At 56.1% G+C, this 24,855-nt stretch overlaps 2 protein-coding genes across 31 annotated transcripts in view; both read right to left on the reverse strand.

Moving 5' to 3' along the window:
* CNTN2 (contactin 2) overlaps positions 1-2,150 on the reverse strand; it is a 28,812-nt gene extending 26,662 nt beyond the window's left edge. The window contains exon 1 of the mRNA XM_027659661.1: positions 1,997-2,150. The gene's annotated coding sequence lies outside the window, so the exon portion shown is untranslated. The remainder of the gene's footprint in view (positions 1-1,996) is intronic.
* Positions 2,151-4,891: 2,741 nt separating this feature from the next.
* The window catches only part of NFASC (neurofascin), an 84,774-nt gene continuing 64,810 nt past the window's right edge, over positions 4,892-24,855 (reverse strand). For 10 of the 30 annotated variants that reach the window (XM_027659709.1, XM_027659703.1, XM_027659708.1 and 7 more), the window contains 7 exons: positions 24,221-24,445; positions 21,512-21,628; positions 19,627-19,782; positions 14,693-14,824; positions 14,050-14,119; positions 10,736-10,747; positions 4,892-8,617 (listed from right to left, as the gene is read on the reverse strand). In XM_027659709.1, the coding sequence (XP_027515510.1) occupies positions 8,386-8,617; positions 10,736-10,747; positions 14,050-14,119; positions 14,693-14,824; positions 19,627-19,782; positions 21,512-21,628; positions 24,221-24,445 (944 nt within the window). In that variant the 3' untranslated portion in view covers positions 4,892-8,385. Of the gene's footprint in view, positions 8,618-10,735; positions 10,748-14,049; positions 14,120-14,692; positions 14,825-19,626; positions 19,783-21,511; positions 21,629-24,220; positions 24,446-24,855 lie in introns of those variants that run through there. The other 20 variants (XM_027659727.1, XM_027659722.1, XM_027659720.1 and 17 more) reach the window with 8 other exon arrangements.

Consider the following 24,855-nt stretch of genomic DNA (forward strand, 5'->3'; position numbering starts at 1 on the left):
CCAGAGCCATCCCAGAGCCATCCCAGAGCCAGGAGCCACCCCAGAGGCCACGGATCCCTCCCTGCCTCCCCCAGCTCTGCTCCACTGAGCAGGGAGCCCTGTGCTGCTGTGTGGGAGCTGTCGGGAGATCCCTGCAGGTGAGATGTTTTCCAGGTGGCTGCGTGGGTTTGTGTCATCCCAGCACCTTCAAACCTTCACGGATTGGGGGGGTTGGCACAGCCAGTGCCAGGGACAAAGTGCTGTGGGAGACCTTGGAGCTCTCAGGGGTTGCTGAGAAACGCGGGGAGGTCTCTGCTTCTCGTCAGAATCCACGAGTTTTCATGGATAATTTGGATTTTGGATGTATACAAAGCATTCAGTGTGGCTGAACAGCCGGGCTGGGCTTCACTGTGAGCTCAGCTCCACGTGGATTCCCAGCTCCAGGGAGCCTCCCTGTGCAGGTGGAGCTGCTGGGAGTGTGGGAAATGCCTCCCTAATGACACCCTTGGGTTCTGCCTTTTCTGATTTGTTTGTGGTAAATCTGCAGAGAAAATGATCACCCAGGTCATGAAACCCCCTGCAAAGATTGTGGGTGACAGAGGTGGTTGCTCTGTTTGGTGGGAGTCTGTCAGGGGATGGAGGAGAGCATTGGCATCCCTTTGCCTCCATCTACCCGTGCCCCAGGAGCAGCTGGGCTGGCCATGACCCTTTTGCTTTGTTTCTTTTGCTTTTGGGTAATTCTGATCCACCCCTGGGAAGCGCAGCTATTCCTACAAAGTTTGGGACCCGCTGCTTCCCTGGGTGAGCAAAGCAAGTGGCTTCTGGGGCTGTTTTAGCTGTTGGGTGTGCTCAGGACCAACTGTCTGGCCTCGAGAGGCTCGTTTTTTGGATGCAAACCTGTTCCTAAATCTCAGGCAAGAGCCTGTGCTTGAGCTTTGTGCCCTCAGAGCTTCTGGTGGGCCCGTTTTGGGGTGGCCTGGGAGGAGCTGAGCCACGCTCAGGGTTTGGGGAAAGCCAGAGGCTGCAGAGGCTGCTGCCTCCCATCCTCAAAGCAACCAGTGTTTCCTTGGAGAGATGACAGTGTCCCGTGAATAGTCCCCAGTGCAGCCAGAGGAATGATGCTGGGACTGATGGGAGTGGAGCAGGGCTGGAGGAGCCACTGGGGCAGCGTGGGTGGGATAAAGAGGGAGCTCGGGAAGTTTCAAGGCGTGGGAAGGGGGAGCCCCACGAATCACCTCCAGCCTCCCCTCCCACCGGCTGCTTCCCCATCCCAACATCCATCCCGTGTGAGCAGGGAGAGAGCACAGGGATGCCCTGACTGCCGGGTGCCCCCCACGGGGTGGGCAATTCATCCATGACTTTGCAACTTCCCCACAGCCCTGAGCCCCCCTGACCCAAACCTCAGCCGCACAAATCCCCCTCCCCTGTGCCCGGAGCATCCCCCTCTCCCTCCTCTCCCCTGGGATCTCCCCTTCTCCCCCCTCCCAGGAGGGTGAATTTGGACACCACAGTGTCCCTGCTCCCTCCTCCCTGGGGAGGGAACTCTCAGGTGCTCAGGGCTCAGATGGAGACGCTGAAATAGTTTTGTGGCAGCAGAAGCCCCGCGGACCCCAAAACCCCTCCCCGACCCCGCGAGCCGGAACGCGCCGACAGGGAAAAGCAGGACAGCGGTAAATAACAACAAAAATATTCCCGGGCTCATCCCACAGGAGACATTCCTGCTGTGACAGCCGCGGCCGCCTCGGCCGCTCGGCCCCTGCCACAAGTGCCACCGCCGCGGCCCCCCCTTCTCCCACCTCCGCCCCCGGCTCCGCTCCGGCGCTGGCATCGCCCGCCCGGGGATGCCCGAAGGATGCCCGAAGGATGCCCGCCCGAGACCCGCGGGCTCCGGCACGTTCCCCCCGGCCGAAGCAAACCCAACCACGAGTTGTCTCCGGTGGGGAAGGGGTGCCCCGGCACGCGGAGCCCCTCCCGCACCCCTCCAGGGCCGGCGCGGGGCGGGGGGAAAGGCTCTTACCTTGCGCGGGGCGGCCGCGTGGGCATGAGCCGGGGGGCTGCGGGGCCTCGGCGCTGCCGGGGGGCTCGGCTGCGAGGCAGCGCTCGGCTGGTGGCTGCCCGAGCGGGGATGTGTGTGCCCAGAGCCACTGCAGCATCTCTGCATTAGGATGTGCTCCTCCCTCCCCTCCCTCCTTTGCGTGCGCGCTCCCTCGCTCGCTGCCAACCACCGCGCCGCTCCCCGGAGAGCGCAGGGTGGGTTTTTTTTTTTCCCCTCCTCCTCCTCCTGCCTTTACCTCACTTGCCACAGTCCAAGGACCAGTCAGGGAGGCAGAGAGACTCGCAGCATCATGCATAATTCATCCCCCGGCCTCCTGCCTGCTGCGCCCACCAGCCCCCGGCAGAGCCCCCTCGTCTGCTCCGCTCGCCGCCGGCTCGGCCCGTCCCTGGGGCCGGAGCAGGTGTAGGGCCTGGGGGGGGCTGGAGGGGTCCGAGCCCCTCTCTGTGGGGTGGAAGGAGGGAAGGGATCAGCCCCAGGTGGGGGGTGACAGGCAGGGACGCCCATCTCTGTGGGGTATTTCTGTCCATACGCACCCCCCGTGCCCAAATATATACATATATTATACAATAGATCCATATATATTGCACAATATCTCCAGATATGTGGGTTTTTCATATATATATATATATGGATATCTGTATTTATATGCACCCAGCCGGGCCGGTGTTCCCGCTGAGGAAATTGCTGTACGGCCAAATTTTGGGATGCTCCGATGCTGAGCTCGGGAGGACGCGCTTTCCTCGGAGGGGGCGGCGCGGGGGTGGCACCGCGGTCGCCTTTGGGGTTTTTGGGTGAGCCGGAGCCACCCCTGGCTGTGCCTGTGGTCCGAGGGGCTCGGGACTGGCACCTGGAGCCTTTCCCGGGAATATCTGCAGCCGCGAGATCCTGGCTGGGGGAAGGTGTGTCCCGGCGGAGCGATGCCGTGGGATGAGACAGGGACACTCCAGGATTTCCTCCGCGATTCCCCGCGGGCACCGGAGTTCGGAGGGAAGAGATGCCGCCGATGCCACCCCCGCCGAGGTGCGGAGGGTGCCCCGGTGCGGGGTTTTGCCGGTGGGCAGGTCGCTGCCGGGCTGTGGGAAGCGGAAGGATTTGGGAGCGTGTCAGGGACCACCGTGCCCTCCCATCCCTCCCGGCTCCAGCCCGGACCTGTTAATGATGTGAGGAGATCAATGGGCGCTGGGGCTGTCCACAGGTTAATGGGTTGCAATTACCGAAGAGTAATTAAGGCATTAGCGTCTCTATTGACCGGCAAAGCTCCCGCTGTCCCGGAGGCTGCCTGCGATGGAGTGGGGCGCGGTGCTGGTCCCAGCTCCCTTCCCCTTGCCCCCTTTGTCCCGGTTTCTGCTCCCCGCTGCCGTTTTGGGGTAAAACTGGCAAAAACTGGCCCCAGCCCCTTGCACAGCCCTCACCTGGGAGAGCTGGTGCCGTGTTGGACAGAAAGGAAGAGCAGGGTTGGAGCCTGACCCCCAGCAAAGGGAAGAACGGAGTGAAATCCAAGGGAATTCTGTCCCGGTGGAGGGAGGGGGACCTGCCCTCTGCCCCCTCTCCTTTGTGTCCCTGCTCTCAGCAGCTCTCTGAGGGTCTCTCTGCAGGTGACAAGGACATCAGTGACCTTTTGGGTGTTTGTCCTGGTGCAAACATGGACCGGGACAGCACTCTGGGGGGAAGGCAGCTCTGTAAGGACTCCCTTGGATATTCCCGGTGCCAGCAGGGAAGGCAACAGGCTGGAGCTGCCTCTCCGAGGAGGAGGAGGAGGGTAACTGGAGACACTCTGCCGGTATCGATCCAGCCCTGCTGCCCCCGGGCAGAGATCGGGCAGACACGGGTGTCATTATCGTGCTGATGTGTCCGTGTCTGCCCCGCATCGATCCCGGGGACGGGCACGGTCCGTCGTCGCTCGTTCCTGGCTGATAAAAGCCCCCTGTGTCCCGTGGGAACGGTGGGAGCAGCCGCCTGCACAGCCCCGAGAGACGCCCAGACCTTGAGCTTGGAGGCTCCTGTGGGCAGTGGGAAGCGGTGGATTTGAGGGTTTGGAGCAGTCCCTGCCTTCCAGGAGCTTGGAATTTCTGCCCCAAGCGCAACCCCTCTGCCATCCCTCCCTGGGGCAGGGACTGCGTGTGGCCGCTGCCTCCACTGCCCCAGTCTGCGCTGGGGGGTCTACACTGGGCAAAAAGTGCTTTTTTTTGGGTCACCGCTGTTGCAGTCGGGGTGGGGAGGGGGTGGGGGGAGCCCCCCCTGCAGCAGGAAGCGCTAATGCCTTCATCCTCTTAGCGAGCAATTCCACCTCCATCATCCACAGAGCTCCGCTGCTCCCCCTTCCCGCAGCCCCTTCCCGGCAGGACTCGGCCCCGGGGAACCTCTGCCGGGAGGGGGAAGGGCCGGGAGGGCAGGATGGGCCCCGGGGGGGGCGGCAGTGCCAGGAACGGGGGGCTGGGTGAACCCCGGGGGCTCCTTCTTCCCGCATATCCCGCATATCCCGCGCTTCCCGAGGGTGCGGGGGCGCAGCTGGCACCGGGAGGGTGCAGAGCTTTGCCAGCTTTGCCAGCACAGTGTCCCAGCCGTGCTGAGCTTCCCCAGGGGGTGCAGGGACGGGGCAGCCTCGTGCCCCGGGTTCCCCCCTGGAAGGGACCCCATTGCCCGCTCTGGGGTCGCGTTGACCTTGGCAATGGTCAGGGAGGGCTCCGGGAGGAGTTCTGGGAGCAGATAATCCGCTGGGAGATGGTTTTGGGGGCCTGAACACCCTCCTTTCCTGGGGAAGGGTTGGGGAGGGAGGAGGGGACGCTGGGCACCGGCACAACCCCGCAGGCTCCGGAGCCGTGGGTGGCCGAGGGAGGTGACCCCGCAGGCTCGGCGTTGAGTTTTGAACAATGTTTTATTATATGTTTAGTGTTCTCTATACAAAAAAATCCCGTATTTTTTTTCTTTTTTACAGTGATTCAAAAAAAAAAAGAAAAAAAAAGATATCTGAGTATTTGGGCCTTCTTTCATCTCTCATGCAGTCGGTTTATAAGTCCTTATATTAAACGTTTTTTTTTTCCTGTAGTCCATAAATCTCCTCGCTGTAAATGGGGGATTTTACAGCCTCAGCTAGACATTTCTGGTTGGGACAGCTGGGTTAACTCAAAAGTGGTGGGGTTTTTTTGTCTTTTTTCCCTTTTTTTTTCTTCTTTTTTTTTTTTTGCTTTAAAAAAAAAAAAAAAGGCAAATACATACATAGAATACTTTAGACCAACCAGGAGGTTTCACAGAGAGGATGGATGGATTGTGATATATATTTACAAATTAAAGAGAAACAAAATAGTCCCAATACTTTCTGTCTGGATGTGAGCAGGAGGAACAGACGTGGAAAACTCGGTGCTGTGAAGGAAGGACTCTGGTCTGCGGGGGTTTGACACGGCGTTCGGGGGGGGTTGACATGGGATTTTTTGTGGCTTTGACGTGGGTTCAGACTGTGTTGGACAACCAAAGCCCGATGCCCGAGGCGAGGACATGGAGACAGGCGCTGCTGGGCAAGGGGAGCTACCGATGCAGTGGGTGATTTTTTTTATCAGGACCAGAAAAGCATCGTTATTCTCGTTAATAAAACAGGTTTTTAGTGCAAGAAATAGATTTTTTTTTTCCTCTTTTTTTTTTTTTTGCTTTTCTTTTTTCTTTTTTTTTTTTCTTTAAAACAAGTTTTTATTGCTTAAACTGAAATCGGGTTTGCTGCTAAGTTACACACGCTAAGCCTGGCACGAGGGTGAGGCGTTGCAGGGCGAACTCGCAGCTCTGCTGGGACCTGCGCGACGAGGAGAGGCGGTGGGATGTGCCAGGAGAGGCGGTGGGATGTGCCAGGAGAGGCGGTGGGATGTGCCAGGAGAGGCGGTGGCACGGCCTGAGCGAGGGGCTGTGTGTGCCAGGGCGGTGCCGGGTGGCACTGCCCAGCCCTGCCCTCCACCCTCCCGCTCCCCCCCCGGCGGGGTCGGCGGCAGGAGCGGCAGCTCCTCGTCGCTCTCTCGGGTCAGAAGTGACTGTGACGCGGGGGATCGGGGTCTGGCACCCGCCAGAAGGCAATGCTGGCACAGGGGACGCTGTGGGGGCGTCGTGACCTGGTGTCCCCTCGGGTTTCCGTGGGCTTCCAGGATTTCAGGGCTCAGACCAAAACTCCCGATTTTTCCCGCTGCTTTTCCCGCCTCTGGCTGCGCCAGCACTCCAGGGAGGACGGGAGCAGCCTCGGGATCAGGGACCCACGGCTGTGTCCCCCCATATCCTGCGCTCCTGGGGCTCCTGTCAGCTGTCACACACAGGCAGGGTGCCAGGGAGGGCAGGGTGCCAGGGAGGGCAGGCTGTGCCCGCCGGGATAAACGAGGGTTATTTTTTTTAAGGGAGGCGTTTAAGCTGCATCCTTCCCTCCCGTTTTCCCTGCGGGATCAGCAGCAGGAGCCACTCAGGTGCCCAGGCCCGGGATCCTCGTGCCACGGGCAGCTCAAAGGACGTGGCCGAGTCCCTCTCACCAACCCCCAGCAGCAGAACTGTTCCCGTTAGAGCGAGACGTGTCTGCAGAGCGAACCAGCTCGAGAGCTGAAAGAACAATTGCATTAATCCCGTGGCAATCAATCCACTGTGCTGAACACAAAGAAAAACCTCCTCCTCGGGGGGAAAAAAAAAAGGAAAGGAAACAAAAATCCATCCCGACGTCGCTCGTGGTCCGGAGGAACCAACCCTTGGATCTCTCTCTCAGCGAAGGTACCTTTGGTTTCAGAAGTGCAGGAGCTGGGAGGACACGCGTGGCTTTGGCCACTGAACACGGGCTGGTCCACAGCTCTGCCTCCTCCTGCGTGATCCGTGCTGTGCCAGCCGGGATCCATGCTGTGCCAGCCGGGAATGCTGCCCGGGCATCCTGCTCCTGCTGCCCTGGGGGTCGGAGAGTGCCAGTTCAGTGAACACCCCGGGAAGTTCCAAGCTGTGTAAGGCATGTGGGGCAGCGCTCCCACCCGAGCTGGGGGTGTTAAATGCAGGGGGTTGATATGTAGAGAAGACGGGGGGGGCGGGGGGGGGAAGGGGTCCCACGGGGAAGGGGCTCGCTCAGGCTGATTGATGGAGGGGGGAAAGGCCACTGTCAGAAATGAGGAGGGGGGTTAGTGGGACACACTGTCCGTCTGGCTCGTCCCAGAGCCTGGGGAGGTGTGGACTGGGCTCCTGGGTTCCCAGCACGTGCCTTCCTGGGGTGTCCCTGAGCCCTCTGAGCTGCGGTTCCGGGGATGCTCCACCTGAACCCGGGGGGTCCTTCCATCCTCACCCTCTGATTCCCTTCCAAAAACAAGTGATTTCCGGCCTCCTCATCCTCGTCCTGCTTCCACTCCCTCTTTGCTACATAAGATTTACGGAGTTGCCTTTAAAAGAAAGCAGGTGTGGGCTGGGGGCAGGTCCCCCCCAGATCCTTCCAAAGCAAAGGCTGAACCCCGGTGGTTGGTTTGCCTGCAGTGCTGTTCCCCCGGGGCTCGGGGGGTGGGAGGCACCTCGCTGTCCTTCCACCAGTCCCACGAGCCCTTCTGCAGCCTCTCGTCCTCCGAGGGTGCTCCGGGTGAGCTCCCGTGGGCTCTGCAGGGGGGAGGTGCTGGGGGAGTGCTGGGGACCTGCTCTCCCCTCAGATGTGCTGCTCCATCTCCGGGGAAGGAGGTTGTGGCTGTTTTGGGAGAGGCCCTGGGCGAGGTGCTGCTGTGAGGATGGATGGCTCAGGAGTACAGTGTGTTGTCACCCGAAGATCCACCACTTTCCTCCTCTCCCACATTTGTGCTGCTCTGCCCAGGCCCCTCTCACCCCCCATTCCCTCCCCCAAACTCTTCGCTTTAGTTCTACCCCTCCCCTCTTATCCAGAACCTTCCTGCCAAAATTAAATAGAAGAATTTTCAGCTCCCTCCCAAAAGAACAGAAAGGGCCCTGGGGAGGGGGGTGTCTGGGCGGCCCAGCCCACCCTGCAGCCCCTCGGGGCTGGCTCTGGGCGCCGGGGGCAGCCCCAAAACTGGGGTTCACCTCGAGCATCTCCCCTTCCAGCCCAGATCTCCACCCCAGCTCCAACCCCGCGAGTTCCAGCCGTTGGCTTTGTTTGCTAAGGATAAATGGCCTGGGCAGCCTCCTGGGCTGCCTGTTTGCTTGGATTCATTTCTATTTTTTTTTTCTTTTTTCTGTGTGTGTTTGTTTGTTTTTTCTTTTTTTTTTTTTGTTTTTCCCCCTTTTTTTTTTGTCTTTTCATTTTTTGTCGGTTGGTTCCATTCCCACATTCCCACTGGGGGGGGGGAGGGATGCTGTAGGACCCCCCCCAGGCCCTCCAGACCCCCTCAGGCTGTCGGTGTTCCCCGGGCACTGGGCTATGCCAACGAGTAGATAGCGTTGACAGGGGAGGTGGCCTCGGAGCTCTCGTTGCCTTCGGTCTCCTCCTTGTCCTTCTTCACTGTGTACTGGCCGATGAAGGAGCCGTCCTCGTTGAACTGCCCCTCTCCCCCCTCTCCATAGTCCACCAGGCTGTCGTCGCTCTCCTGCTGCTTTATCGTCCCGTCCAGCGACGTCTGGCTGTTGGGAAGAGGTTTGTTGTCTTCATCGCTGGGTGGCAGAGGACAGACAGACAGACAGACACAGTGAGGGGTCAGAAACGGGGCTCGGGAGCCTCCACCCCGAGGGCTCGGGAGCTCGACACCGAATCCAGCAAAGGGGGTGCTGGGGCTGTTGTGGGGGGGTTGATGTGCAGGGGAAGGGGGGCCCAAGCCCAACCTTTGCCTTTTTCCTTTATAAAAATCGGGTTTTTAATCCCTATCACACACAATTCTCGGGTGTACATTAGAAACACCCTTCCCTCGCCGCTGCTCTGTCACTGCTTTTATTCCTTCTTTCTTTCTAACCCGGTTTAAGTGGTTTGTTGCCAGATCTCCTCACCAAAAACACACTATTTTGGGAGTCACATGCAATGGGAGGGCACTCCAAGCACTGCAAGGGGGCACGTGGAGGATGCCAAGTTCTGTGCAGCTTCCAAAACTCGTGGGAATTCACCTTTCTCAGCCTATTTCTGAGCCCCCAATTCTTTATGCTTTTCTCTCTTTTTTTTTTTTTTATTTTATTTTTTCCCCACTAGAAAGATTTAAGCCAGGTCACTGGAAAATAAAACGTTTGACCCACGGGGGAAAAAAACCACCACCACTTTAAAGAAAGCCTTTTAACAAAAAAACTAAATGGGGAAAAGCTGTTTTCCCTCAGGAGGGGAAGGGCTGGGGTCTCATAAATAGAGATTATATTTTGTGGAGGATTAGAGTAGATTCTCTCTCTCTCTCTGAATATATATATATCAATTAATTTTCATATCAACTAGTCCTTAGTTCATGTTTGATCTCATGTCCAGCTTGCAAATTCTGTTGTATTCTGGAAGATATCACATTGAGACCTTAAATATTTGTGCTCCCACCTCCACTCCTGTCTTTTTATTGCTGTTATTTTGTCTTGGGGCTTGTCAGACTCGCTCCCTCTGCTCTGCTCCTTTATTTTCCTTAAAACAGGTAAAAGTACTGGGCTTTTTTTTTTTTATCATTTTTGCACTTTGCTTGGGCCAGGGAGCAATTGGGAAGGCATTAATTCTCTCTCATTCTGTCTAATTAGTGGCATCAGCTCTGCAGTGGGAGAGGAATTTGGTGTCCCAGGGCACCACAGGCAGCTTTCCCCCCGTGTTTCCTCGGATCAGCACTTTGGGAATGAAGCAGCAACAAAACCCCAGGGTTTGAGACCTCGTGTTAACTTGGCATCACAATAAAAAATAACTTGTTAGCTCTGAAAGCAGCTTTTTTTTGAGGGGGGTGGGTAAGGGGGTGGTGGCAGAGGAAGAGTTCAGTCTGCAAGCAGGACTGAAGGTTAGAAAGCCCCAAAAGTAGAGAGTGGCAAAACCCAGATCCCTTCATTGGCAACATCCCTTCCCAAGGTTTGGGGGGCAGATAAAGCTGGATCCAGAGCCAGATTTTTCCCTAAATGGGAAAAATGCATTTCCTGGGCCTTCCCCCTGGTTTTTACCTCTCTCCAGGCCCATTTATCCCGTTAGTGCATGGGGAGGGTGCAGCAGAGACTCACCAGCCCCTCGATGTAACACGACCCCAACAAAGGGATTCCCGGGGCTCTGCCGGGTGTGCATTAGAGAACCAGAGCACCCAGATGGAAAAAACCAGCTGGGAGACGTTGTCCTGAGTGCCATAAATCCTCGGGAAGAGGGGGAGGCTTGAGCCAGAGGGAGGGTTTGCAGGGCTGAGACAAAGAGCGTCTCAGGATCCAGCGGTTCGGGGCTCGTGTCCCTCGTCCCCGTCCCTGAGGGTGAGGACACCAAGGTGCTGAGGGCACCAAGGTGCTGAGGGCACCAAGGGCATCATTCCCAGGTCCAACCCTGCTGCACCAGGAGGGCTCAGCAGCTCGAGCTGGGGGGGGGAGGCCTGGCTGGCTCCTGGGGGGGACCCCCCAGCCCACAGAGCAACTTGGTGGATGTGGGGGGTACCCCCAGTGCCAGCAGGAGTTAGAGGGGTCTCATTTAATGTGTTAGGTGAGGCAGGAACACGGGAACAGGGGGAGGGGGAGGGGTTGTTTTGGCTGTAATGAAATCAGTGGGCAGAAGGAAGGAAAATAAATTTAAAAAAAAAATAAAATAAAAAAAAAAGCTAAATGTGCCGGACTTCTGGCAGCACGTGGTCCTACCTTTCAAGAGACCTTCATGGTCCATGTGGATAGACCAGGTGAAAAGGAGAAGAAAGAATGGGAATAAAACAGAGAGAAGCAGAAAAGAGCCTGATCAGAGAGAGAGATATGATGAGCTCTGCATTTACAGGGGGCAGTGCTAAAAACCAAAAGAGAAAGGCCCGCGTTCCTCGGGTGCCTCGTTATACCAAACAGGGACCACTGCTGGGAGCTGCAGGAGCCTCGCTGGGATGTGGTTGGAGTTCACCAGGGAGCAGCTGTCGGGGGCAGTGGTGGCTCTGGGGACCAACATGCAGCAGGACAAGGGCCAAGGGAAAGGGTGGCTCTTGGTTTCCCCTCCAACCTTCTGCTGGATCTCCACGCCAGGGCCTGGGTCGTGGACTGCCAGACCTGCCCCTGCCCGGGCTGCTCCTGCAGAGCCCTCCCAGGGCCCTGAGGAGGGTCTGTGTCCTCCTGCCCTGCTGAGGGGGCCCATTCTGGCAAGCTGGCACTGCCTGCAGCGTGGACCCTCTGCCACGGGACTGCCCTGACCCTCAGCTGGAATCCAGCAGCTCAAACCACTCCACTTTCCCTTCCCAGCATCCCGGCTTTCCCACGTGCAGCGTTGGAACATTTGGTATAATGAGGCACAGCCACCGGCACAGAACATTGTCCAAGGATAATGGTCTCCCTGCTTTGGAAAACAAGCTTTCTCAGCTTTAGCCTGTGCTCGGGAAAACCATTATTCCGTGAGTGGAAGGGGAAGATGACAGCATCTCTGAATTAATTACGGGCTGCAGAGACCTGCGAGTCGCATGCACGGGGGGCACTGAGGACGTGGGGTGTGATGGGAGCACAGCAGACATGCCACGTGGAGGTGGGGAGGGGGAGCCACCGAAGGACTCACGTCAGCTCAATCCCTGTCCTTGCTGGAAACACTAATTGCTCCCCTCCTCGAGCCCAGCATCACCATCATTTCCAATCTTAATCAGCCACCAGCGTTTCGTGGCCATCCTTCAGCTTCACCTTCCTTTCTGCCTCCTTGAGGGGAAGCCTACTACTGCTTCTCTCCCAGGAAACCTGTTGTTCCCGAGGAGGGGGCGAAGTTTATGGGCTGTTGGGGTTTTTTTGGTTGTTCTTGTTTGATTGGGGGTTTTTCCCCCCCCCCCTCTGCTTAGTCCACAGGACAACGTGTTTGAAAACGTGGGAGCATCCTGGAGCTTGGTTGTTGTCCTCCAGCTGACCTGTGCCTTTAGCCTGCAAACTTTTGGGAACGGGGCTGTCAACAAAAGATGGAGCCTCAGCTGAAGCAGGAGGGTGAAGGATTTACCCCATTCCTTCCCCTTGCCTGGGAGTCCCTGTGCCTTGGATGGTGCTGGGGCAGCGAGTGCAGCACTGCTGCCAGCCATGCCAAGAGCTTGGATTGCCTTCTGTGCCAGGCAAGTGGCCCCTGGCAATGGATTTGCCTCGGGAGCGATGGATGGGGGCGAGGAGGCCTCGGCTGGGACCACCCTGGTGGCCCCTGGAGAAGAAGCAGAGCTGTGAAATGGGGGGGTGCTGCCAGAAGCTCAGCTGGGCAGCCTGGGCTGAGCTCCGGGGGATGAGCTGAGCCTGGGGGGTGTGAGGGGGGAAACCTCTGGGGGGATGAGGGGTTTGAGGCTTCCTAGGTGGGATTCACACATTCCCACACCTCTGGGAACCAAGAGGCTCCCTGTCAGACTGAAACCATCAGGGGGATTGTTCTGGACACGAGCTGTGCGTTGGGGTTACGGCTCTGATCTGCACCAGGAGCACGGGTAAAATCATGCTGGGAAGGGATGTGTTTGATCCAGGGCAAAACCTGCACCAGGACCAGGCTGAGCTATGTCTCCTCTGCTGTTCTCAGCCAGGAATCCGAAGGGAAGGTGCCCAGAAACCTCTGTGTGGATTTCCTGCCACCCCTCCAAGTGCTGCCCAGCTCTCCCGACATGGTGAGGAAGGTTTTGTCCCCGGGTGTTGTTCAGGGCAATAAAGAACATCAGCCTTTCCCTACGACATTCTGCTTATTCTGGGCCCTCCTGGGTGTATTTGTATCCTGTGTTGTGCCCTCAGAGGACTGGGGAGCTTTGGGTTTTAATGACATCCTTTGGAGAGGAGGAATCGCTGCCGAAATGGGGTTTCTGTGCCCCCAACAGCACAGACGTGATCTTGGGGAGGCTGCAGTTGTTCTGCCTCCATTTATTGGGGTGTGCAGCCAGACTCGTTTGGCTTCCTCTAAAGTCTCTGGCAGAACACCTGTGTCTTCTTCCATCCCTCACTGAATCCCAGGTAAATTCCTCCCACCTTTGCTCCCTCGCTTTGTAATGCTGGGAGCACCGGGAATGTCGTGGGGTGGAGTTGACCCCCATCTTAAATCAGGAGAAAAATTCCTGCTGGCCTGATTGGGCTTTGGATCCAGCTCAGACGGGGGAAAAAGTGTGTTTTAGTTCTGTAAAGCAAAGCCAAGCCCAGTGGAGGTGCTGGAAAACATCCCTTCACCTGTCAGGGGGGGCAACACAATGAGACCTGACAGCGGGACCTGCTCCCGCTCCTGGGGGCAGCCACGGAGAGCAGCAGAGCTGGGAATGCTTGGGAACGTGCCTGTCCCTTTCTGACACATCCTGGGAGTTTTCCTGGGGTGGAAAAGGGCTCTCTGCTGCTCTTTAAAGGGTGACATTTGCGTGCAAGCAGCAGAGTGGAGCCGGGGGAAGCCGGGGAGGTTTTGGGTGAACCCCTGCTGGGCTGGGCTGGAGCCCTCCAGGGGGGTTTGGGTGGGGTGACCTCACAGAAAATTCCTTGTTTGGAACGCAGGTAGACCCCCACATCAGAGTTCTTGTGTGCTCACAGGGCTGATCCAAAGAGAACTTGGGGCATTTCTTCCCTGGATACTCCCCGTGGGCGGGAGAGAGGTTGAGCTACAGGGTGATGCTCCAGAAATACCCTCAGGCTGGCACAAAGTTTGGTTTTTTGGGGGGTTTTTCTGTGTTTGGAGTGTCATCGAGGTTGTTCTGCTCCTACTGAGAGCTGTCCCATGTAGCTGATGCCAGATCCCAGCTCTGCCCGGAGCTGCTCATCCCAGGCTGAGATGGGGGGGAAGGAGGAGCCCTGAGCAGCATCCTGGTCCCTCAGGAAGGGTTTCCTTTGGCAGAGGACTCTCAGAGGGAAGGAGGCAGGAGGAGGAAGGTGGGAGGAATCATTTCAGAGGCTGTGTGGCCCCAGGGTCTGTGGTTTTGGGAGGAGAGCACAGTGAGGGCTGTGATGGCTGGGACAGGGGCTGATGGGGGGCTGGGGGGGGTCCACATGCCACAGAAACGTACCTGTAGTCAAAGGATCCATCCTCCACGTTCTTGTCTTCGGGATTTAGGTGCTCATCTTTATTGTCCCGGACTGGAAACAAGCAGAGCCCCAGCAGTCATGTTAAAAGCAGGGCAGGAAATCAAAGATTTACGAGGCAGCACCAGCAGCTGTGGGGTTTGGGGGGGTCTGTGACACCCCTGGGGGGGTTGAAGGGTAACTGCTCATGGACAGGTGAAAAACCTGCACCTGGGAGGGCTCACAAAGGGTTTGCAGAAGGGTTCATAAAGGGTTTGCAGGAGGGCTCACAAAGGGTTTGCAGAAGGGCTTCCAGAGGGTTCTCAAAGGGTTTGCAGAGGGTGCTGGGTGTGGCACCCAGACATGAGTGACAGGGGGCATTAATTGGAGGATTCCCTTCAGTCTTCCCTTTGCTTTGCAGAAATTTGACTAGATTTTTGCCTGAGAAGCTCTTTTACCAGCTGAGGACGGGGAGATGTGCAGAGGGGGGGCTTTTTTAGAGCCCAGCTCTGAACCCACCCCGAGCCCTCGCCCGGCCTTGAACGACCCGAAACTCTCCCCACCACCAACAACAGAGGAAGGAAATCCCGGTAATCCCAGCGATCCCAGAGAGACACAGCCTGACCATCCCCACCCTGGGAGCCTCACCTGGGTACTTGCCCCCTCTGCTCCTCTTGATGAAGCAGACGATGAGCAGGATGAGCACGAGCAGGGCGATGGCACACATGAGCCCGATGAACCAGCCCTGCGTGGCGATGTCCACCTGGTTCTTGGTGTAGGCTGGGGAGGGGAGGGCGAGACAAAAAAAAGCAGCTGTGAGGGAACAGAGCAGGAGCACAGGGGGAAGAGACGAAGAGCAGGACAGTTTGCTGGTTTGGGGATTCCTTTTGGGTGTGTCTGTGTGTATTAGAGGATCTGAGGCTGTAGCACAACGTCTGGGGGAAGCACAGAGGGAAGAGCTGAAGAGCAGGACAGGTCGCTGGTTTGGGAATCCCTCTGGGTGTCTCTGAGTGTATTAGAGGATCTGAGGCTGCACCACAACGTCTGGGGGGGGGGGGTTGGGGTGGGTTTTTTGCTTCCATTTCGTGGTGGTTGGTCAGCTCAGCGTTCCCCCAGGAGCTGCAAACAGCTAAAGGGCACAGCATGAAGTGAGAGCTGGCACAGAGCAGGGGGAAAGGGGCAGAAAGTCACGGCAGAAGCAGCTGGGGGACAGGTTGGAGACTTTGTTTGCCAGGTGTGGAAGCTGCCCTGGGAAGGGAGAAGGTCTGAGCCAAACGTGGCCAAGAGGATCCAGCCCTGGGGTCTGACCCCAGGAGGGTGCTGAGCCCTGAGGGATAAACTGGAGTCCTGGAGGGGATGGGCAGAGGCTCTGCTGCCCTTGGGGGACCACAGAGGGTCCCCAGGGCTCAGAGGGGACTCGTGGGAGCCCACCAAGACCTGGCTGATGCACGAGAGGGGAGGCAGCAGTGGCAACAGCTTTGAGGGTCCCAGGGAGCTGAGAGGTGGTTTGATGGCACAGGAAAGTGTTTCCTCCTGGGGCAAACCCTTCCTATCGCTGCTTCCAGCACCCTCCCGAGGCTCATGACTATTCATGGCATTCATCCCCAGCAAGGAGGTGTCCTGTGCCCCAAAGAGCTCCTGACTGCTGTGTCCTCCCTGGCTCCTTGTTTGCAGCTCTCCTGCACGGTCAGACAGACAAATCTGTGTCCTATAAATAGCTCCACGCTGCCATTTTCTGGCTCTCATTGACACGCACTTGGTATTCAGCAAGACAGAGTAGAGGAGAAAATAACCTTCAGCGCAGCAGGGGGGGCTAAATTTACCCAGGAAAACACAGAGGTGTTCCTGGGGGAAGAGCTGGGCTGCTTGGGATCCAGTTGGGAACTGGGAGGGGCAGGGAGCAGCCTTTTGTCATGGCAATCTGACAAGAAGGAGGACGGTGGAAGGAAAGCATGGAACAGCCCGCCCTGAATGTGTTCTGAATGAAAGGCTCCTGTGAGAGAGACAGCACCTGGAAAAATGGGTGGAGTTGGTAAACTTTCAGGCATTTCAGGGCTTAAACTGTGCTTATTCCATCAGAACTGAACCCAGGAGGAGAAATCCTTTCCTCAGGATGAAATCTAAGCCACGGGGGGAACTGCAGACAAATTATGATGAGGAAATTCAGATAAAAGAGGAGAGTGACAAGAAGGAAAATGGCAAAGAAATGATGTCAAATCCTGAACATTGTGTGTTTGGGAGCAGCACTGACCTCCTGGGCTCACCCAGGAGCTGCCTGATGGTGCCTTGGCTGCTCTGGCTGCTTTTTCCCCCTAATGCTGCCAAATTCCACATTTACCTGAGCCCCACAGTCCTCGAGGATGTGCTTTTACCAGGAGACAATGAGATTATAACCCAGTGGAGCTGAGAACTGGATTCAATTAGCTGAGTGCTTGGGGAGGGAAGGGGAAGGAAGCTTGGAGATGGACAAAGATTGTATTACCAGAGATGGGATGGGGTTTTTACAGCCAGAAACAAGGGGGTCTTCAAAGTATCAAATGCCTGAGAGGGGGGTTGGAGGGTTGGAGGGTTGGAGCTGAGTTTTACAGGCAGGGAGGAGGCTTTTGAGCCCCAGGAGATCTTGCAGCAGGAACCTGTCACCAAGGCAGGGGTGTCATTGCCATCCTTCCCAAAAAAGCAACACATGAGGACCAAATTACAGGCACAGCAATTTGTGTTTGGGGTAAACGAGTGACTGTCATTGCAGCGTTGGGAGAGGGGAGCTGGAGGACGTGGCTGTCAGAGGGATGCTGTGATTTGCTCTAATGGAAGGCCAACATCAAGGAGAAGGAGGGGAAAGCAGCTGTGTGATCCCACAGGTCCTGATTGGAAATGCCACTGCAGAGCCTTTTTGTAAAAAAAAAAAAACTTCATTATGAGCTGATGGCAGCAAACACGTCACCCAAGAGTCAGGAGCAAAGCTGTGCTCGCCCAGCAGGGAAGGGTTTGTGAAGTCCCCCCATCTCCAGCCTTGTGGGATCCTTTTCCCAGAGTCCCAGAGTCACTGAGGTTGGAAAAGCCCTCCAGGATTATCGAGTCCACCCTGAGCCCCATCCCCACCTTGTCCCCCAGCCCAGAGCACTGAGAGCCACGTCCAGTCCTTCCTGGGACACCTCCAGGGGTGGGGACTCCACCACTGCCCTGGGCAGCCTCTTCCAGTGCCTGACCACCCTTTCCAGGCAGAAATTCCTCCTGATGTCCAACCTGACCCTCCCCTGGCACAGCCTGAGGCCGTTCCCTCTCCTCCTGTCCCTTGTTCCCTGGGAGCAGAGCCTGACCCCCCCCTGGCTCCCCCCTCCTGTCAGGGGGTTGCAGAGCCAGAAGGTCCCCCCTGAGCCTCCTTTTCTCCAGGCTGAGCCCCCCCAGCTCCCTCAGTTCTCCTGGTTCTCCAGCCCCTTCCCCAGCTCTCTCAGTTGCTCCTCAAGAGACCCTCCAGCCTCTTCACCAGTTCCTTTCCCTTCTCTGGACACAGGTTGAGGAACTTATTTATTCCAAATGTAGAAAACCTCCTTCTATTGAGCTCTTTCTGCTGTTTCAAAGTGTCCTTTGCTCCTGGGAGGGGCTCTGAGCTGCCACTTAATCAGAGGCAAAGCCAGAGGGCCGTGTCCTGCAGCCACAGTGCAGGTGGGATATTTCTTCCTCCTCTGCCCTCAAACTGAAGAAACCTTTAAAACACCTCTTTGCAAAATATAGAAAAACCACCCCTCCCCCCCAAAAAAAAGAAAAATAAAATATGAACAGTGCTTTTTTTTGTCCAAAGCATTCCTGATGGCATATGATTGTCAGCGGGGGCCGAGCACTTGTGTCAGCAGATCCAGCCAGCAGAGAAGTGGATGTGCATTTATTCATGCACATCCCACAGTGCCAGGGCTCAGGTCACCACCAGCCTCTCTCACAGGGATAAAGGTGGCCCCATCCTTTAGTCTCCAGGAAAATATCAGTAGGAACCTCCCAATTATGGAGAACATATGCAGAGTCTCCCAGCGTGAATCAGCCAAGGATTTATTGCCTTTTAACCCCCCTGTTTTTAATGATTCCCAGCCCCTTGCTGGCCCCTCACTCCCCCCACAGACTCCAAAGTGGGTGAGAGGCAGGGCAGAACAGAAAAGAGGCGGGTCCAGGTTGGGAATAGTTGTCCAGAGGGATAAAATCTCATGGTAGGGCATGAGCTGGTGGGGTGTGTCGAGCTGGTGGTGATTTCGGAGTCAAGGGAGGGTCTGGAATGAGAAACAAAATTGGGGATGTTACACAGCAGCTGGAGCTGTGCTGGGGAGAGTCTGAGCTGAAGAATCAGCTCTAAGGTCTGGGGGCACAATGTTCCAGGGGCTGCTGTGCCGTGGGTTTGATCCCATCCCGAGACAATGGAGCAGCCTGGGGAGGAACATCAGGGCTGGGCAGAGCCAAGGGCAGCACTCCCGGGGTGTTCCTGGGCAGCATCTGACATGCAGAACACACGTGGATGTGGCACCTGGGGCCAAGGGTTAGTGGAGGCCTTGGCAGTGCTGGGTTAGTGGTCAAACTGATGATCTTAGAGGTCTTTTCCAGCCTTAACAATTCCATGGAACACCAGCAGCTGCCATCTGGCCCTGTGTCATCTGAGCACGTCAGGGGGTTACTCAGTGCAGTCAAGGCTTGCCAAATTTTTGGACACCAAGCAGGATGTGCCTGGGGGGTGTGGGGAGCTGCTCCCCCTCCCCGTGGCTCTGCCTTGCTGGGAATCCCATTTTCCCTCTGCCCTTCCCAGCAGAGCCCACTCGGCTGCATCCCAGCAAAATCCTTCCAGCTCCTTGAAAATCACCCTCCTCTACCCACTACACCCGTCAGGGGTGGCTGCTCCAGCGTTTCCCTGCTCCGTGGTTTTCCAGCTGAGCGTTTGGAGCCATGCCCTGACAGGCAGATCCCTATGGAAACCCCCCAGGGAATATCCAGGGAATACGACGGGAGTTACGGCTGTTTGGATTCCCTGGAAGCCCCCGAGTGTGACCAGTGATGTTTTTACAAATGCATAAAGCGCCTGTGGGAGTCAACAGGGGTCAGCAGGAAGCCCCGAGCCAGGGAGCTGGAAAACCCACTGGGGGTGCTGAGCCTGGAAAATCGCTCGTGCCAACGAACCCGGCGCCAGATGGGAAGCCCTATGGAGATTCTGCCCGTGCAAACACCACGTTCCCACTCCCAGTCCTGCATCCCTTCCCACTCCCAGTCCTGCATCCCATCACGGGTCCGGCCCCTCCAGCCCCTCTGGCACATCCTGGGGCAGGACACGTGCAAGTCCCACGGTCGAGGGAGCGCAGACACCCCGAGAGGGGGGGCCCCAAGCAGAGCCACGGGGACACCCCGAGCGGGTTCCCCACCCTCCTGCAACCCCCTTTCCTTCACGGGCACCCCCAAAGCCCTTCCTGGGGCTGCCACGTGGAGCAACCTGCTGGTTGTCTCCTGAACGGAGGCTGGGGGTGAGAGGGGAGGGTTGGATGAGGGTTTTTTCCATGCAGTCCAACCACCTCCCGCCACGGGAATGCCGTGCTGGATGTCACATGCTGTCTCACCTGAGCTGGTGGTAAAGGTTATGTACGAGTGCTCGCTGGGGCTAGACCATATGGGGAACACCCACAGCTTGTACATCATCCCCGGCGTCAGATCCGCCAGCTGCACAGAGGAAGGGGTCTGAGCCTTAACAGGGATAGATCTCTCTGTCTTGTTACCTGAGAAACAGAAACCGCACATCAAAGGCAGCCGCGGGAGGCTCCGCGATCCCCCGTGTCGACCCTGCAGGGCAAGGCTTTGTGCCCGCGACAACGAGCTGCGAACGGCTCGGTGCCGGCTCAGCGGGGGGAATCAGGGATGCGGGAATTCGGGAATGCGGGGTGGGTCGTGCTGCACACCCCCCCCGTGCCACGCCGGGGGAAAAAAAAATACCGGGAGCTACTCAGATCTCTCCCTGCTTTTAAGACCTGGTTCTTTTTATCTGCCCAGCCTCGGGTTCGGGGATTTGGGGGGTTTAGCACAGGAAAAAAAAAAAAAAAAAAAAAAGCTGAAATTTGCCTGGTCGTGCTCAGCTGGATGAAGGTGCTGCAGGATTTGGTAAATCCTGCAACTGTTGGGGGTGATACCTGTGCATCAGGTGTTCTGGGGGGTTAAGGATGAGCTGGATAATCCATTAAACTGTGGAACTGCCCACCCCAGCTGGCACGTTGGTGCTTTTGAGGGAAGAGTTCAGCCCTTTGACTCAAGAAGGGCTGCTCATGGGCTGGTTGCTCCCAGGTTCTTTCCAAGAACAGCCTGTTCTTTGCATTGTGCTGGGAATCATTTGAGGATGAACTTAATTCTGAGAATTATCCACGGAATTCCAGCAAGCCTGCAGCGGGGCTTGGCTCTGTGGCTCTGGAGGTGCTGCAGGGAAGGAGAAAGGATTTGGTTGCCTCAAACGCCACCAAAAAGGGTGGAGAGCCCTGACTGTCCAGGAAGGGCTGAAATCTCCAAGATTTCCTCCCTGGGCTGGATCCTGGGGAGGGCATCCCAAGGGATTGCTGCTGCTGCAGCCCAGCCCCAGCCCAGGCTCAGCACGTGGGCACTGGAAGGGCAACGCCTGAGCTTTGTGCTCCCAGTGAGGGGGGAAAACCAGGGCTGGCAGAGGGTGCTTTGGGACCTGGGATGTGTGATTATTTAGGGCTTGGCAAGCTGGTGTTATCCTGAATTATGGAAATCATGGCCTGCTGGAGCCCCGGGGGCTGCGGAGCCGGACCTGGCTCTGCACGGGGAGTTGCTGCAAAGAGAATTCAAGGTCATCACTTCAGGGATGTTTTAAGTGTTTTTCTGGTCTAACTGGTGTGTTTTAAATGCCCATTTCAGGCTGGCACAGCAGCTGCTGGGAGGGTTGGGGTGGCTGGGAGGTAAAGTCAGAGATAAGCAGTGAGCACTGCCCATCTGGGAAACCCCAGAACAACCAGCAACACACCCCAACATCCTTCTGAACAAGCACTAAGCCCAGAGAGACCGAGTTTCCAGACTAAGTACGAGCCTTACAACGTTAAGAGACAACGATATCCGATATGACAGGAGGTTTGGGATCACAGAGGATTCTGCCAACTCCAGGTTCAAAAAGCCCGTGTTCAAAGGCACTGAAAGGCGCTCTCCAATTCACACAGATTGCAGGGTTAGAGATGGTTTGAAGGCTCTTTGTGCAGCCCAGCTCACAGTTCACAAAGGAACAGCCTCGCCCATCTACATCTCACACACAGGAAGGGGATTCAGGATTCACTCTGGTCCACCTTAAACAGCCACGAGGAGCAGGATCTTCTCCTCTCCCATCCTCCACCTGGCCGTGGAGCATCGCTCCACACGCAGTAATCAAGGTAATTAATTAAGTGGGAGCTGGCAGGATCTCTGATGGCACCACCACCCTGTAGAGTCCCCACGCGATCTGATGCTTACTGGTGATATACTTAACCACAAAGTCAGTTCCTGCAGAGTAATTGTGGCTCCAGGTGATGTTTGCCCAGTTACTATTAGCCATAGCTCTTATGTCCCATATGGACGATCCATTGGTGGCTGGTGGACAGGTTAGAACAGGAGTTGTTAGTATTTTGGATTATAAGGAGACCTCACCCAGCAGCTGGTGCTGGGAAAACCTCACAAAATAACTCCTGAGGTCAATGCTTTGAGCTCAGCCTAAGCGTGCCTGGTCTTTTCAAGATTCTCAGTGTTTGTTCTTTTTCAAGATTCTCAGTGTTTGCTCTTTTAAAAATTCTCAATATTTGTTCTTTTTCAAAATTCTCAGTGTTTGCTCTTTTCAAAATTCTCAATATTTGCTCTTTTCAAGATTCTCGACTTTTTTTTTTTTTTTTTTGGGAGGGGGGGAATTTTGGAGGCAGAGACTCGCCGTGAATTGTTATTTAAGCCAAGTCCAACTGCCTTCAGCTCATCCTTGGAGCCTGGAGGCTCCCGTGGCACATCCCTGAGCAGGGAGATGAGGGATCTCATCCCCACCGTGCCCGGGTGGAGGTGGCAGCCACGTGCATGGCTGCACACGGACTCACTGCCACAACCAGGAGCAAAGGCTGGCAGAGATTGTTGTCACCAGGCTGGGCCTGGGGACAGCCAGTGGGGCAATGCAGTCACTCGTTTGTGAGGTTGAAGTTAAGGATTGTCGACGTCGCTTTGGAGAGCGGATGAACTCGGGGCTCTGCTGGAGTGGAGCTAATCCCCCCCTTCAGAGACTGTTAAGGGGTGTTGGGTAAGTCACACCTTGTTGTTATTCAGGGTGTAGCTCATGTTTTAGAACACAGATCAATCACTGCAGGCCCTGGGTGAATTTTGGGGGCACCACAAGGACCTGATGCTTTGGGGTGACCTAAAATCCCTCTGACACAACGCTCTGACACCCTCTCACAGTCCCTCTCACACCCCACAGCAGGGCTCAGCCTCTTCCCTCGTGTCCCCAGGGGGGTTGGTTGGTTCCTCTTGCACTCCCATCCCCTCTCCCTGCTCTGTGCCTCACCATTTAATTACTTATTTTCAATTAGCAATGTTTTCCCACCCAGCAGTGACACTGTTGTGGTGATGATCTTGCTCTGTTACTGTCAGGTGGAGGCAGGACCTCCCAGCATAAGGTTTTGGTGGTTTTTTAAACCACCCTGAGCTAATCTCATGCAAGAATATAAAGAAAGGGGTCTGAACTGAGTAGTAGAATCATCCCAGAATGGTTTGGGTTGAAGGGACCTTAAAGTTCATCTCATTCTACCCCCTGCCTTGGGCAGGGACACCTTCCACTAGAACAGATTCCTCCAAAGCCCGTCCAACCTTTAGATTTTGTTTGCATTCCTGGCTTGACTCACTTTTTAAGTTAATATAACTATCCACAATTATTTATTAACTGCAGACCCCATCACAGCAATGCTTTAAAAACAAGGCTCAGGGAGATACATCCCTAAAAAACACACGTAGCTGGGAATATTCCTCCACCAAAGCAGAGTCTGATCCCCCTGTTCCAGCTGATTGCACGGGAGGTTCATCCCCACCTGGCAAACCCCTGGCTCACCCCCCCTGTGCTGTAACTCCCCCACTGCCCAGCTCTCCTGTGGCAACCCCAGAGAGCAGGAGCACAAACCCAGAGACTCCTATAAGTGCTGACAGGTCTCTCAGCCGCCGGCTGATGTGCTAAATCTGAAGTGACACCTTTCTCCAGCAGCCCCAAACCCCCTTTGAGCGGCCCTGAGATACAGGAGAACACTCTGGAGAGCCCTTTGTAGGGTTTGTCACCTCCTTCCCAAACCCTGCTGCATCACCACACCCCAGGGAGGGCTCTGTCACCCCAGAGAATGAGACCAGGAGGGTGGAACTCAAGGAACAGGAGCCACTTGTGCCCTGGGATTCCCGAGCCTGTGGCACCTCCAGCTCCTCCCAAAACCACTCCCAGAGCTTGGGATGCCTTAAATCTGCCCTGTGCCCATCCTGGGTGGGCTCTGGGGAAGGTGCCAGCAGGGTTTGAGGGGTTAAGAGTATGAGAAATGAAAATAGGGGGTTTTTTATATAGGTGTATCACGACATCCAAGTTCCAAAAACTGGACTTGAGTATCGGGGTGTTTTTCGGCTGGATAAGGGAAATACAAAAATTAGATTAAAAATTAAAATGCAAAGTTTTTAAAATTTTTTTTAAAATTAAAAATGGAATACAAAATTAAAAATTAAAATATTTTGGGGCCATTTTGTACCGAAGGTTTTCTTTTCTCTCTTTGGGCTAAGGACGAAGGGAGGTCCCTCATCTTTGGCAGGGGACGCCTTGCAACTGATGGGAATAAAGGGAAAGCCTCTTTTCAGAGAAAAGAAACCTTTTTAGGCAAAAATGAATATATTAAACTGATCTGAAAAAAACTATATTTTTGGGGGGTGGGGGAGAATTTCGGTGGCAGAGGCTCACTGTGAATTGTTATTTAAGCCAAGCCCTTAATACATTAAAATGTATTAATATCTAACCCCAAAGGGTCTTTTTTTCCCCTGGAAACTCGGCCCCGAATAAATTCTTCCTCGTTTCTCCCTTCCCTGAGTTTGAGCCGCTCTTCTTAAATTATTTTTTTTTTTTTTTAAAAGAGGGGGATATTTCCCCAGGAGAGGAAAATAAAAAAAAAAAGGAAAGCTCAGTACCCAACTCCTGCTTTGTGGTGGCAGCCGGAGCCCTCTCGGCGGCGGCCGTGGTGCTGCTGGTTGTGGTGGTGGTGGCTGTGGTTGGAGCTGTGGTTGGAGCTGTGGTTGGAGCTGTGGTTGGAGCTGTTGTTGTGTCAGGAGGAGTTGGGGTGGTTGCTGTGGTGGTGGTTGGGGTGGCTGTAGGGCTGCTTTGCTCCACCGCGCTCGGAGGTGTCCCAGTGGCGGCTGGGAGAGGGAAACACCGGCTTGGGATGTCTCCTGAAGGGAGGGGGGGGTTTGCCCCTGTCCTCCCCCACACTGCCTGGGCAGGCACGAGAGGGGAGGGGAGCACAGCACGGGTGGGATGGGAGGGAGGCAGCGAATCCCACCAGGAACACGAGGCTGGAGTGCTCGTCCCCCCTGTGCACCCGTCCGGGGGCTGGGAGAGGCACTGGGGGTGAGGAGGGGGCAGCAGAGGGGGAGATACCCCCAGAAACGCCCTCCTGTGCCCCCAAGGTGATCCCCAGCCCAGGGCTGAACGACCTGCTCCTGCTCTGCCCCGGGGTCCCTCCCCACCCCGGGCTAAAATCCCCCCAGCAGGAGGGAACTGGGGGGTTTGGGGCTGCACAGACTGTCCCCAAAGCCACCATCCATCC

The sequence above is a fragment of the Corapipo altera genome, unplaced genomic scaffold, assembly GCF_003945725.1.
Source record: "Corapipo altera isolate COAL_440 unplaced genomic scaffold, ASM394572v1 77b, whole genome shotgun sequence".
In the NCBI taxonomy this organism is placed as follows: Eukaryota; Metazoa; Chordata; class Aves; order Passeriformes; family Pipridae; genus Corapipo; species Corapipo altera.